Raw genomic sequence first — 15,407 nt, 5'->3', positions numbered from 1 at the left:
GTTTACCGAATAACTGCTACGCGTCGCTCGTTCAACCGATTAATGGTCCTCTCGATCATTCCGAAACAGTTACAATGCCGTACCGCTATTCTGCGTAGAACGACACGCGAAAAGGTTCCATTTAAACCGCTGTTACCGACAATCCCGCCGATCTAAACGAAACGAAAGGAGCTTTATCCGCACCGCCCTTTATATCCGAAGAAATTTCGTTGCGAAAGGATAATCTTAGGTACTAAGTATAATCAGGAGAAAGCCTTGTCAGCCAACGCGCCAGAAATCATTCTCGATCTCACTGACGTTTCTCGGACCATTCTGCGCCCACAGAAACCGAAAGCCATCGTAACGAACGACGACGCTACTGGGGGGGGGCCAGGAATGAATTAATCTTTTGGGCGTGCTGGCGAGAAATCACGATCTTAACGCCAGTTTCTAGGATCGCTGCGCCGGCAGGGGTCGCAAGGTCGTGCTGGTAATGCGCAGTTGCTCGGTCACGTTCGGCAATCATTTCTCCGTTATGCATATCAATTTACGTCCACCTGTGCACCCGAGATCCATTGCGCTCGATTTATAGCAATCCAGGCCTATGATAGCGGGCAGAACGGCGCGGCGCGGCGCGCCGATCCACCGGCCTAGGAGTGGCCGGCCGCGTTTTCAGCGTGGGCAGGGATACATTTGCCCTGCTGGTAAAACCCTCGTATCCCGATATTCGATATTGCCGGAAGTGCATCAGCGCCGGGATCGTTTCTCATGCACCTTGGGGAACGTTGCGCGCCGGTTTCGTGATACGGGATCAGCTGGGTGGGACATGTTTGAATGGCCAGCTCTTCGTCGCTCGAGTACCAGTCGCGAGATTAGTCATCTCGAAGGCCGCGTTCTAATGGGCCGCTTCTGATTGATAAGACAGGCTACCCGGGCGTGAAACGAATCGAGCTATACCTCGGACGAGACTCGAGGGTCTGATGGTATGAAATCATCGAAGAATCTGGTACTCGCCTTGTTTTCTAGGAAATATCTTAATAATTCGTTGGAAGAGGCGCATCGCGCTGCTTCTCGAGCCTGTAGCGAAACAGACAGGGTGGAGGCTGTGTTTGTACCGATGCCCCGGATGGAAATGGCGTACCAGTGATCGGTTAAGATTCGCGCATTCAACTGGCGGAATTACGAGGCGAAATCGACCTATAAATACACGTTTCAGCTGCCACTTAACATTCCTCTCCTTCTGTCTCTGTCTGCCGCCTCTCGTGTTTAGCGCGAGGAATAGGGAGAGAGGATCAGGAAGCGCGAGGAAACTGTTCTTCGGGAACAATAGCGACGGCGCAGCCGGAGCACCGACGTAAATGCTTGCAACTGGGGAATTGAATGAAGAGCACGCCCGAGATTAATGATAATCCCCGTAATTAAATGCAGCAATGACGATTTAGTCGAGAGAAAAGGCCTGCCTCCTAAAATGCTCGTAATTATGCACAGACGACTCTGTGTCCCTTCATCTAATAAACCACTTCGTCTTAATCACAAAGCGGAGTAATCGCATGGAAAGTAAAACGGAGTGAGCGGATCGGGTGCCTACGCCTCGCGATGGCAAACGTGAGAATCGAAGCTTTTTAATTTCCGATTAAGGTTCTTCTCCCCGGTTTCTTCGCGTTGAACTTTGCCATTGGGAAGCGTACCAATAAGAAGCTACGATTGCATCGATCGAGCTCGAATCAATTCCGCGGAAAGAAACACGAGCAAAGTACAGCTGCGGTGATGGCCGCTCGAGGCGGGAAGACGAATCGAAATCTCCTCCTTTCGACGCGCCTTTTTTGCGCTCGTTTTTTCCAAACACGCCGGGTACGGACTGTCGAGGAACGGGCTAATCGTCTGGAACGCGAGTATCTCGTCGCGTTCGAAGGCACCGAGGCAGGCCGGGAGAAACGGGATCACGGAGCATCGAAACAACACTACGAAAGCATCCTACTGGAAGATCGTGGATTTTTACGCAACTTTTACGCCTTTACGCCTCATAAAGCTGCGCTATCGGTGTGTCAACGCTTTCTGAACCGAAAACGTCCCTGCTGCCTTCAACCCTTCGCTAAATGTGGCGCGATCCGAAAAATCTAAAAAGATCGGCGGGAAGTAAACATTTTTCTTTCGACTATTTATGAATTCTTGTCCACTAAGTATTGCTTGATGTTATTTCATGAATATTTTGTGGAAACGTGACTATAATTTAGGGTATTTTATTTTATCCGGTGCGTGGAGGTTTTGTACGTACGACCCTTAACATGTTGACAATGTCGGACAGGGTTACTTGACTAAGCATAGAAATACCATTAAAAATTGCAATTTTTATCCTTAAGATGCAGTCGGGGCAAAGAGTTTAGCTGCTCAAATCCACTTCCCCCACCACAAACCCCTCCAAACTCACCCCTACCAGTTTTACACCCTATCCTCCCTTCAAACTCTCAGTCCTTCCAAATAAACCATAACAAACAAGTAGAAAATAATTACAGTATCTACCACCATGATACTTAATAAAAAAAATAACAGTGTGAAGGAGTGAATAAAAATATAAAAAATTTGTTGGACGTAGGATGTGACAGCGTATATATACACCTTTCGCAGGCAAAGGGTTAAAACTGAAAAGTAAGTGTCAAGTCGACTAACCTCACAGCCGGGGTTTGTTGACTTATTCGTCTGACTACTCTAAATATAATAAAAACTACGACCTAGAGTCAATTAAAAGAATTTTAAAAATTAAGCCTGTATACCTAATGAAATTTGTAAACTTTTGGTGTGCAACAAGTCAAGAAAATACCAATAGTCTATTTATAAAAATTAGAAATGTTAAAAATTAGTCAACTAGCCCCGGTCTCCCCTACGAAACCGACGTGACACGTGGAGCATGAATTTAATTCACGGCCGCAAACGGAAACGAGCGGAGGAGCCGCGTGTATTCGCGTCAGCGGGACATTCGTGACATCGAGGAAAATCAGAGCTCGTGCCCGACGAGTCCACCTATCGATATTTATCGCGCGGATGGTGGCTCGTAAAAGCCGCGGCTACATTCCACGGGCTAGCGGAGGCTTCCGTGTCTAACAAGCTGGCTGTTAAAAAATCCTCGCTTTACATCGAATTCACCAAACACGTTCTTGTCTTCGGCCTCGTAAAGCCGAGAAATTATACGTCCAGGGCTCCTCCTCCGACCGAGGATGATGCAAGGCCGATCGATAACCCGTGGGCTTCCTCCGCGATTCCGCGCCTGATTTATGATCGATCTGAAGCGCGGATCGGCATAAACGCGATTACGAGAGCGGCGGAATTTTTACTGGGACCAATTAGAGGCTTATCCACCGGAAGGACGGGCCCGATACCATGCTCCGATCGCGGGTCCAGATTCTCTTGGCGCGCGCTTCCGGGATTACGATCCCGCGGCAGTTGACAGGGACGTCATAGGAAGATACGATGCTCGAGATACGAGGAGGATACGAGCTGTAGAACTAGCTGTAAATTAACCACACAGCCACGGGCTCCGGTGTGTTCTCCCTTGTCGGTTCGTGTTCTCTGCTTCTGTGTGCATGTTACGTTATACGCGTCGTATAGCTCACGTATCGGGCTGCGTATACACGACCGGCTGGACCGCGTCACGATTTCAGATATCGCCGTACGCATGCACGCGTAATGCGGGGATGCATTTGTGCAGCTTCCCATGGGATCGGTAACGCCGCGACTTTTCATCGCGACGCTCGGCGAGGCCTGTGGCGTTCGAGGTGGAGCCTGCGCTTCTGAACTTTCAATGCTGCGGGAGAGGGAGCTTATTCGCTTTGCTACTGGAATCGTGCAAGACGTAGCTCGCAGATCTGTGTAGAAATGTAGGGCACGGGTTACCTCTCGTTTAGCCTGCGTGTAGATACGAAGGATCCCCGCAAGAGATGTTAATTAGTTAATTTCCCAACGCGTACCACGCTCCCCTGTACGCACGCGCGTTCGTTTTAATTATCCGGAGCTGCTTGGCACACGCTTCCACGTACGAAGATATAATTCACGCGTGCACACGCAGCAGAGATCGCCGGCTAGATCTGCCGCGATCGCTTCCTATCGCGGTGCATGCAAACCAGCCCACGATCCTCCGCAGCGCTGTGGTTAATGTCCCGTTTGATTGGTCGACGCTCCGATCGGCGACGATCGATCAAGAGATCAAGGCCAACGCTACGATCCCCCGATCGATCGTTTTTCGTTGCCCTCGGATAACGATCGTTTCCGTGATCCACTTATTACGCCACCTCCCGTGCCCACCGGCCGGCAATAATTACCTAATTATTATCCAATCGTTATTCCGTTTCTTGCCAACGTCCAGCAGATTTATGAAGCCGTCTTCGGATGTGCCGTTCCTTTAATCATCTGCTTATTAAAAGAAGTATCGATTGGTCGTGCACGAAAAAAAACTGCAAGATTGCGCGGAAACAAACTATACGTCGCGACCTCGTTGTCAAGTTACTACTTGTGACGTAAGGATGCGCAGATAACTCCATCGTCCGAGAAGGAACATAACAGACCGACGTTGACTTTTCACTGGAAATCGTTTCCTCCGGAACCAGTGGGATTTCGAGGAAAGTAACGCGCGACTGCGCGAGGAGGAACCGGGACGGGCTCGTCGCGATGACAAGGTTTCCCAGTCGAGACGTCGTAAAGGCGCGGAAACAGTAACTCTGATTCAGACTCGTAACGGGAAGATCGTATCTCGGCCGCGTTCCGTCCAAAAGAAAATGGCAATTATTATTTACCCCGGCTAGGACCAAGTTTATGCCGTTTCTCGGGTTCTCGTTTCTCGTTTCTCGGGAAGATCGAATACCAAGGGGGCTGCGGATAACAGATTACGGAGATACGGGGCGTTTCACGGTCGGTGATTCCGCTTCTAATCGATTATGTATTTTTGGCCGTACGTTCGTGATCGTAGGCTTCCATATCGGTTGGGAAGATCGAGAGCTGGCATGGGGCCCGGATCGGGCGAATGCGAGGGACGAGCGATATTATTCTTGAGTTCCCGTAAATGAACGAGCAATCATCTCTTAATGCGATACGGAGGAATAATCTGCCGGCCCGATCGATTCGTGCTTTCCGCCTTTGTCGATGATAGCCTCGCGGATATTAATCCATCGTTTAATTGTTTCCTTTTCTAGGAGCACGCGATAACTCTGCTACGCGTCGTGTGCTCAGCTGCGTTGGGAAATTAGTTGCATTCGCCTCGAGCTTCTTGTCGGCTATCCAAACCCTCTTTGGTCGCTCTATTCTAATTTAATTGAAATAGGTTCTGTTACGCTAATAGTCTCGCGGTAAACCTAACAATTACCACCAAATCAATTACCTACTTTCCTCCGACTACTCCATTGAAAGCATACGATAAATAAAAGGATCAGTGGGAGTTGTGCATAGTCGAGTGCAACAACTACCTCGCACCGCGTTCCATCTCAAACTGTATAGACTTTACAAGAAAATCGCAAGAAACTGCAGATAAAGAGATACCGTTCGAGAGCGTCCGAAGCCCCCGGACGGAAGAGGAAATCCGAAGAACTCGATGCACAAAGTTCGCGGTGCACCGTTGATCGCGCTCAACGAGCGTCCCCTTAAGCAACCAGAGCGGAGTAATAAAAGTAATCACTTACAATCTAATCTTCCAGTCCATCCTCGTGGCAGCCATGACGCGCGGTGCACGGTTCCCCGGACCTGCACGACCTTCGTTCGCCCTCGAGCACGCCGGAACCAGTCCCTGGAAACTCACTGGAACAGGGTCTCTCACGAAATCACAAGTGCACTGTTCTCCCGTCGAAAACGAAAGCGCGCGGCTACGTAATGCGTGGCTCTCGCGTGTACGAAATACAGCCGCGTTGTCCCGTTCACCACCGGTTCCAGAATTTCTGTCGTACGGCCGTGCCACGAACGGTCCGTTTCCACTGGATCGCGCCAGCCACGGGAGTCCGCTTCCACTCGGGAAGAGCACCTTGTACGCAGCCTTTTCCCCTTAGAGCCTGCTCGCTACCTCGTCGCGGAATCCTCCCCCGTGTCGTTTATCGTGGCCAGAGCGACCGACCGATCCCGATCGGCTCGACTGCGAAAGTCAGTTGGGGCTTTTCTTTTCAACGTCCGGCCGATCGAGGAAGGGAAGTGCTTAGACGTGGAGAACGGGGCGTGATGCACGAAAATGGAGCAACGTGCGTTCTGTGCCACTGTTCTCCGTTCTCCGTAACACTCTGCCAGGATATCCGCGCGTGGCTGCTCGTCTTCCACGGCCGCGAAAGGTGGGAAGATGAGGAGGAGGAGGACGAAGTAGTAGAAATAGAAGAGGTTACCGAGGTGGAGGCGGTGGTGGTGGTGGTTTAGTGCTGGTGGAAGTGGTGACGACGGTGGTGGAAATGATGGTGGTGGTGGTGATGGAGGTGGTGGTGGTGATGGTGGAGGTGGTGGTGGGTACTCGTGAGAGGATCCTCGCCGTGTGGAGTACTAAGCCGTAATGACATGGTCTAGGAGATGCCAGTCAGTTTTGTAATAACGCCCGTAAAAAGTGAATTTCCAGGCAAAGGTGGGGAAACGTGCCTAGGGCCAATCCGAGAGCCCTCGGGTTCGACAGCCGGCCAATCGGAGCGCGACATTCCAGAGCGCTGCTTTTTCTTCGTCTTCATTTTGCCCTTTTGTCTTTCCTCTTCGAATCGTGCCTCTTCTTGGACAGTTTGCGCACCTTTTTGAAGATCCAGGAACAGGATGGCACGAGATAAGCTCCTTCGCGCTGACGGTCGACCGAGCCCTCTGGCAGCCTCCGATTGAGACGTTCGTGGGAAGGTCAGGGTCCACGAAAGTACTCGCGATACCTAATTTTACGTCGCGATTTTATCGAGCGGGACGCGAAATCGTACGTCTCGATGCGCTGATTCCATTTACGATGCGGGATTCATGCACGATCAGTCACCCGGTACGCTTAACGGTGGACAATATCTCCGATGATATGTCAATAAAGTGAACGGCTCCGTATCACCTCGGCGAGATAATCGCGACGGGGATGCATGCGATGAATGGGTGATGAGAAAAGTCGTAATTTGCGTGGTGATGTGTGTTACGAGGGGATCGATGCTTCGCAGTTCGCGGTGATAACTTCTTCTTTATTGCATAACAGTAACTTACTTCTTTCGGTCACGGTGAACGCCGCTGCACGCCTCTCCTTAGTCCTTGTTACTACATTTATCACTGTGAATCGCTGGCGCGGTTCGTGGCTCGCTTTTTCCCGGACATACCCGAGAATTCTGGGACTCGAGCAGCCCACGCTGACAACCTTCATTTGTAACGCTCAGCTTTTATTCAATTGCGATATTATTTCATTGAATGCAGGGTGGAATCGTTGGATCGTTGAGTCGTGGATGTTTGCGCGGAAAGAAGGGAGAAAGTCAAAGCAGCAATTTGCGTGTAACAGCAGGAGGAAGATTATCCGCTCCAATTTCGAGCAGCACGTCAGTCAAGAGCGAGCGAATGGAGATGCCCGAGTGGCTTGTTTCCAGGAGCAATAAAAAGGGCTATTGTTGAGCAGGAACAACTGTCGCTTCGAGGAGCGTTTCCGCGAAGATTCCGTTTCGCACTCGCCTAACGGCACCTAGCGCATCCTCTGCAGGGAAATCGCCCAAGTGGCAAAGAGAAGAAAGAGCAGAAAGAATCCTACGACGGGCTGGTTTCCCTAGCCGGCGCGCTTGGGTAACGAATCATATTTTTTCAGGTCGATTTCCCATGCTGCGCGCCGCTAATTGCCTCGATTACGCTGCGAGGACCCACGCGTCATTAGTTCGAGATGCTTTAATAAAGGAAAACCGCAAAACCAATGGCAAAAGGCAACGTAAAAACGATCGATAGCGAACGAGTCTCACGATTTGCGGATCGCGTTTTACTTCTGAATTCGTTGCTTCCTCTGGAATTCCCGATAACTTTTCCGTTAATACTTTGCATAACTGAACGCAGGATGGGTTCGCCCCAGAAATAATCCGCGATGTTTATGCAGATTATCTGGAGTGCGTTTTTTTTTTGCGCTTTAAATCGTCGTTTTTCCCGGCACAGAGAAAGGACTCGCGCTGTTGAGCAGTGAAAGGTTAATTGAAACGATACAGCCAGACGGGAAAAGGTGGATCGACGTTGTTGCATTGGAAATAGCCTTCGGAAAATGGAAGGACTACCGTTGCGGCGAACGTTTCCGCGAAGAGTGTGCTTTCGCGTAACGGTATGCGTATCCAGAGAAATTGACGAAATTGTCCAGGATGAGGAAACTTAGGGATTCGCTGGAAGCGAATGAAAGAACCTGGCGCAATACAAGCGGCATTATCTCATCTTCGCTGTATGTACAGTGTGCTTCGTGATTCGTTTTAAGCGAAAGTGTTGATGTTATTTCAAGCCTGGCCACTTGTAACGCGTCTCGTTAACAGAATCCTGCAGAATGGAAGACGAAGCTGGTGTAAAAGAAACGGCCGCCACATGAAGAATTCCAATGGGATCCCTCGTTCGCGTAACGGAAAACGCATCCAGCGAAATGGACGAAATCGACGATGGGATAACTCACGGGGCAGTTTCACGGGCAGAAGGCACAGAGGGAAAAGAAGGAGCCGTGGTTCCGGGTTCGATTCCCAGGGCTGACTCGAGAAACGCCGCTTCCTCCGACCAAACCGATCTAGATTGAGAGAACGAAGGCGCCTACCGGCCAGAAACACGAGCTGGTAGCAATAAATTATTATAGTACGGATGATTTCACGGGCAAGGGTCAAACGAGCCGAACGGAACGGCCACTACGCGAGCTTGACCACGATTATCGGGACCTCCCGTCTGATCGGATGTTCATCAGGCTTTTCGTGCAAAGCCTGTACATACTGCGTTCGATAGCGGAGGGATTCGATATGATCGATGCACCGCTGAGGGAATTATAAGTTGCACTAGGAGTCTGGAAATATACTTGTACACAATGCTTTATTCTATCAGATGAATTATTGGGATAAGGATTTGAGGAGTCATGCATACCTGTGAGATCTGAAAACACGTGGATTTTCGGGATTTTGGGGGGAACAACTTGAAGACAGTTTTAAATAAATGGTTGTGTATTCGAAAGTATATCTTTAAGTTCTTGTAATTTTATATAAATGAATAAAAGAATTGTAGGCGATCTCTCGGCAGCGTTGTTTTATTTAAGCACTTTACGGTGAACACTGTAGCTTTGATTATTTTACGTTCGAATATTTATTTAAAAAAGCCTTCAAGTTTTATAAAAAAAATCCCAAAATACATGTGTTCTTTAACTGAACCTATAAAACACTCTTCGGAAACTTTTTCAATAGGTTCCATTTAAAACACGGACCGCGGAATTTTTTTTAAAAATTATTTTCACATTCTAAGTTCCCAGGAGAACCGATAAAATAAAAGTTCTTGAAAATAAAGTTTTCCACTTTATCTTCTCAGAGATAATCATCGATTACTTTTGCTACGCATTAACTGCGAACTACTTGAAGAGAGCAGCTGAATGCTGGAGCCTGTCCCGCAAAGGATATCGCGAATACTTCATCCATATCCGAGTGCTTTTTCTGTGAGGCCGCTCCGGATACCGCGATATCTCGGTCTCCCAGGTGTTGCAGGTGGAATACATATCGCATAAAGTAGCGGGCAAGCATTTTTCAGCCCGCTTCTATGAATATCGTATTACAGCGCATTACCGCGGTGAGAGGTTTGCCAGAAGTTGGAGTAAACGGTGCACCAATTTCCCCAGATGCGCACTCCTGGCCTAAGGATCCGAAACGGGGAGAGGCTGAACGAACCGGAGTGCAGCGTCGCGAGGATCCCACGAACGAGCGGCGGAAAAATAGTAAGGTGCAACAGTAAAGTGGAACCGTTCTCTCGCCTTGCCTCCGTCGAATCTTTTGTCCGCGCCAAATTATCAGACAGCGATCGCGTGGCGGATAAAATCCTGACTGTCTGTGAGCCCACGAGATAATTGTTAATTTGCCGTCACGAACGGGCCCGGTAGCTGCCTTCTTGTCTCCGTTATTATCAGCGTCCATTGAGTCCCTAAACGGGACGGGGCCCCGACAGCCGCAGCTCGAGCGTGGCCTCTAACATCCAGCGAGAGGTCGATCGGAACCCACGATAGCCTCGTTGACGCTGCATCTTCGCGCGCATAATGCAACAGTTACTGCGCTTCGACTGCTGTCCGGGGCCCATTGTTCCTCACTGTGCGAACTTTCGGGGCCGTCGACGCGTAAAAGGACGGCATACGCTTCTGTTTAGCACGCACCACGCGCGGCACTTCGGCTTTCGAGCCTTTCACGGACCGGCGTTCTTATCAACGGCCCAGACTTCCGGGTACCAAGTCGCGTCTCCAAGGGAATTGACTTCAGAGTTTCGTTAACGACGCAGTCAGTCTTATCGCCTACGCGGCTGCCGCGAAAACCGAAGACGAAGTCCAGCTTCGCGGGGAATCTTAAGTTGTACATGGCATTGAGCGTGTTAAACCCACGATCGATCCTGCTCCGACAACTCTGCGGCTTGTTCGGTGCTGTCGGACCTTGGCAAGGCGGGATTTAATGGAGATTGTAGGTATTCTTGTAGGGAATTTGTAATGGAATTAAGGAGACACTGTAGTGGCGTTTGTCCGCCGCACAGTGGGACGAAACGTAGACAACTCTGGACATGGCCGTATCTTTGGTAAGAAACATCCTATTTCGATGAGGTTTAACTTATTTTAAAGGCAAATGATCACGCTTCCCAACAGTGAACATAAAAATTGCAAGAAATATTGTTTGCGCTCTCTAGTATTTGACAAACACGAACAAATTTGTGCAGTTTTGCACACTCCTCTTTGAGGGCGGATTTTACACCCTGCACCCTCACTTCGATAAATGTGATTTAACGAGTCGAAAAGTAGGAAGTTCAAACTTTAAAATGGTCTTTGTTTCGTCAACTTTGGATGAATTTTAGCAAAGTAAGGAGACTCTGAAAATTCAGCAGATTTTAAAATAGTTTTGTCTCGTTTTCGGTACAAATACCCCACTGCGTCGAGTAGAACAATTATGGACATTTTTTGATATCGAGAAAAAACAAATTTATTTTGACAGGTTGAAAAACATAAATAAAATCATAATTTTCGGTTTCGTTCACATAAACAACTTCTTAACAATCAACCCCAATGTGTAGTATGATGTTAGAATTTTTTTTCATTATTCTAATACTAATTATTTACATTCATATGACAGCCGTCTTTAGAAGTGAACGTATTTACTGTTAAAAATTCGTGATTTAAAATGTTTAAATAGTCTATTTTTTCATAATGTCGCATCCATTAGTATTCAAGGATAATGCTCATATAATTATATCAATAGAAAAAGGTACTTACTTCATATTTTCGCCCATGTCCGGAAATTTGTACGCGTCGTCCCACTGTGCGCCGTGTGCTTCACTGAAGGGGTGGTTAGGAGACGATGGTATTTTAGTTCCATCGCGTTTATTTGGCTCCGTTTCGTTCTGTTGGTGTAGCGGAGACGGATGCACCTACTTGGAGCGTCGCAGGATCAAAATCTCGTTGTTACGCTGCGTCGTTAGTGAGCTACGTCGAATCACCAGCGATTAAGAAGATTAGCTTTACCTAGAAAACCGAATTGTTCGCGCGTACCTAGAAGCAAGGTTGAAGCGACGTTCCCAACTTTGATCCGTGCCGACTGATTCTTAAAGCTCCGGGATTACGCGCACGCAAGGACAACGTATTACCTAAGTCGACCACCTGAAGAGGAATCGGGGAGCGAGCATTCAGCTTCGCACACACAAACAATTACGCGCGGTGGTGCTTAGCCGTTTCTACGGCTTCGTGCTGAGTCCGATCTCGATTGTTCTGCCCCAGTGTCACTGCCAATGAGACTTCCCATGGAAAACTATGCAGGCTCACGCGTGGCCTCCTTCGCGGGTGGTGCAAAGCGCGCATTCCGCGCGCGGTATCCCGTTTTTCTCGCGATCCGCGATTTTCGCGTTTAATTCTCTGCCATGCTACGAGTAATAACTCTTCCACTAACACGCGAGAAAGGATAATATCTCACTCGGCACAGCAACGTGCCTCCTCGTCAACGTCCACCTTTTTCCCGCTCTTCGATGTGGAGCGGGGAATCTCCTTCTGGTTAAACTAGGGACGAACTTACAGGAGGATCATCAACGTCTCCTCGGACCTCGTACACCATTTGTCTGTCAGCGAACATAATATCTGCAAGCATTTGCAAGGTCGGCTCCGCTGCCTCTGGGATTGGGAGCTGCCTGCTTCCATTAACCATTATAAGCTTTCTATTCCAAACTCAGAATCCTTTTGCTACAGATAATCTCCGTAGATACAGATAATAGTTCAAAGTGATCGTCAGCTAAGAGATACTTCGAGCCTACAAGCGAGAATGAAGGATGGACTTTCGTCAAATAAATTCCCAAGCGAGGATCTTGACCACCGTGCAGTTACGACGTCCTGGTGGCCGAGGATAATAGACCAGCGCACCTGGAAGGTTAGCTTCGAAACTCGAAGGGAATCGCCGTGTTCAGCGAGCCGCGCTTCTGTTACGGTTTTACCGATCCTTCCTGGAGCTACTAGCCTCTTAAAAGTCTAATCCACTCGGATGCTGCCCTTCGCTGTTCGTCCGCCTCTTAACAGCTCATTAACCGCAGTCCCGCCTCGACTGACCCCGGTTTGCATAAACCACAGCTGAACTCGGAGCGCTATGAGCTTCCAACTTCCCTGGAAGACCTGTCTGTTACCGATCGTCGAGGGGAAAGTGGATGCTTTATCATTTTTTACAAACTTCATTTTTCAAGAACCTTTGGAGCTCTTTTGCAATTGATTAATGACTAGGATCCGCGACGAGAGCATAATGAATGTTGTTGAAGTAGTATCGCATCGCTGAATTATAATGGCAAAAATTTGTACGTGTTTTAACGTCCTGGTGAGTCACGGGACACTGTGGAGAAGAAACGGAGGCGGTTGATACCGTTAAATAATCTTGAGCTCTCGCGTAACAACAATGCAGGCAGGCAGTAGTGGGAAACAGGGCGCCGTCTACTTTCCTCGATAAGCGAGCCAGATAAAAATCCGCGGAGATGAATCTCGCGCAAAAGGCTCGTTAAATTTATCAAAGGGGGATAATTAAGATACATATTTCGTTCGCACGGGCCTGTCGGCTTCACCGTTACGTCGTTTACGTTACTAAACGCGTAATAGGCAAAGCACGCCGCGACATAACAGACGATGGGCTGATAAGAATAAAAGTAAGGTATTAAGAGAAAGATACGAGTATACGGGCTGACTCCCATTCGCCTGGCGTGCTCAGAAGGCTGGTTTGGAACAGGAAACAAGATGAATGCGTAATGGGGACATAAGTTATTCAGATTCTCTTTTCAGTGTTGCAAGTATAATTGAAAAGAATACTGTAGTACACATTGCTCTCTTCTTCGTACAGAATGGGTAAGAAAGATAACTTACGTTCCTCAGGCAAATTCGAAACATCAAGAGACTAACGACTCGCGTTTACTTCGAATCAGTCGCTCAGGCACAGCCAGGAACAGTGTTCCAAGTAACGACTTTATTCAGTACAATCGTACTGTTTCAAATTCCTTTGCTCCTGGTTCGTTCGATGGGAGACCATTGAAGGATCGCTGACAGGACCAGAAACGGCGAATAAGGTTCGTATTACTTTGACGAACAAAGGGAATATTTACCGTTAAGTCGTTTACCTCTTAGAACCCGCGCGATAGAGGGACCAAGGGAGGAAGGACGCAACAACCAATGGCTTGGATAGGGACCAAAGTAATGGACGGGGGAGGGAACGGTCACGCGATCCTCGGCACGTCGAGAAATCGATCCCCCTCGAGGATCAACGATCCTGTTTTCCCACCGTACGCCAATCTGAACTGCATTTTCGAGCTTCCGTCAACGGTAGTTTGTCATGCCGCGTGTACTCTACATCCTCTGTCGCGATTGTCCCTCCGCTACCGTGTCACTCGACCATTGTCTTATCGCAAACTGTGGTGGAGCCTTAAAGCCTCGTTCGCACGTCACGTTTCCTTTTTAGGTGGATTCGCGGTGGCGCGCTAAGGCGTGGATGGAAATCTGCAGTCTCGTTGCCCGAAACAAATGGTCATTTTGGTAGGACTATGCGAAATCTACTTGATCCAGTAGATCCACTTTGCATGGCGAGACGAGTGATTCCCTCAGTGTCTAAGACACTAGAACCGATGAAGTTGTTGAACGCTTGTCAGATCGCGTCTTCCACGAAGATCCAGCGGTGGAATAGCGATCGGCGTCGATCCCTTTCGTGGGAGAGTCGGACCGATTTCATGGTCGTTCGCTGTCACGGTTCGATCGTCTCTCATCTCCCGTCGGCTTTGTTCTTTCCCTGCTCCTCCGGGCCGTTCGCGTGTTAATTGCATTAGTGTAGAACGAGGCTTCGGGATGCATCGATCGTTGCAAAAGTTTCCGCGAAACTGGGAGAGATTGATCGCTCCCCGTGGCTGTTGCAAGACGCTGCCAGATGCATCGACACTCGGAAAAGTTGCGGCGAAGATTATGAAACGGATCGAGATTGGCATTTCCTGTTGACCCTTCAACCGCCCCGCTCCTCTTTCTTCTCCGTCGTTCGGCGAAGGATTCCACGAGACCCGTTCGACGGTCGTTTTTGTCACAGGAACGCCGTTTTACAGTAAACACTTTACGGCACTTGTGTGGCAAGCTTATTAATAATTATCTTCCCGCGCAAATTGGTACAACTCGATTAGAGCATCGGGATAGCGAGGAGCGATCCGTAATCACGGTTATGGGTTCATTTCCTGTCGCTGCCGAAGGATGCAGGTATGATAAAATTGTAATTATTGTATCCTGGTAACAGTGTGTAGTGGTTATTGACTCGACGAGACACATCTCCGCTATCTTTATCCCCGTCTACGTATTAATACGCGAACGGTCTCACTTACAATCAATTTATACGCACCTCGAATTGGTTAATTATCGGTGCTGATTGATTGCGAGTCGAGGCGAGCGCAGATTGAGCTCGCGTAGCCTATGGAATTATTTATGAATCCCCTTATCGTCGGGGCAGAATCTTACAAAAAGTCAAATTAAATCATGCCCGACGTAGCTGCGATCATTAAAGCGAGCCGAGCCCATCGATCGATCAGATTGCATAAGTAAGACCAACAAATGGAAAACGTACATAGTCCGCACTGACAACCTCTGGCCTTGGTGCTCGATGTGGAGAACGAGCGGCTACGGGGATGATTCCGCGGATATCGATTACCTCCATCGATAATTCGTCTCGCCTAATTCACGGGAAATCGTTAATTATACCTCGGTTTGATGAAATCGAGCCAATGGAGTCTGCGAATGCGAAGATTCTTGGAAT

General features: G+C 48.7%; 1 protein-coding gene across 1 annotated transcript in view; it reads right to left on the bottom strand.

Annotated features, from left to right (window-relative positions):
- LOC143369479 (uncharacterized) overlaps positions 1-6,417 on the bottom strand; it is a 54,911-nt gene extending 48,494 nt beyond the window's left edge. The window contains exon 1 of the mRNA XM_076813497.1: positions 5,643-6,417. Within this exon, the coding sequence (XP_076669612.1) occupies positions 5,643-5,677 (35 nt within the window). The 5' untranslated portion in view covers positions 5,678-6,417. The remainder of the gene's footprint in view (positions 1-5,642) is intronic.
- Positions 6,418-15,407: the final 8,990 nt, after the last annotated feature.

This window comes from Andrena cerasifolii, chromosome 5 (assembly GCF_050908995.1).
Source record: "Andrena cerasifolii isolate SP2316 chromosome 5, iyAndCera1_principal, whole genome shotgun sequence".
Lineage (NCBI taxonomy): Eukaryota > Metazoa > Arthropoda > Insecta > Hymenoptera > Andrenidae > Andrena > Andrena cerasifolii.
The sequence above is the reverse complement of the archived record's forward strand: the minus strand, read 5'-3'. Positions and strand labels throughout refer to the sequence as shown.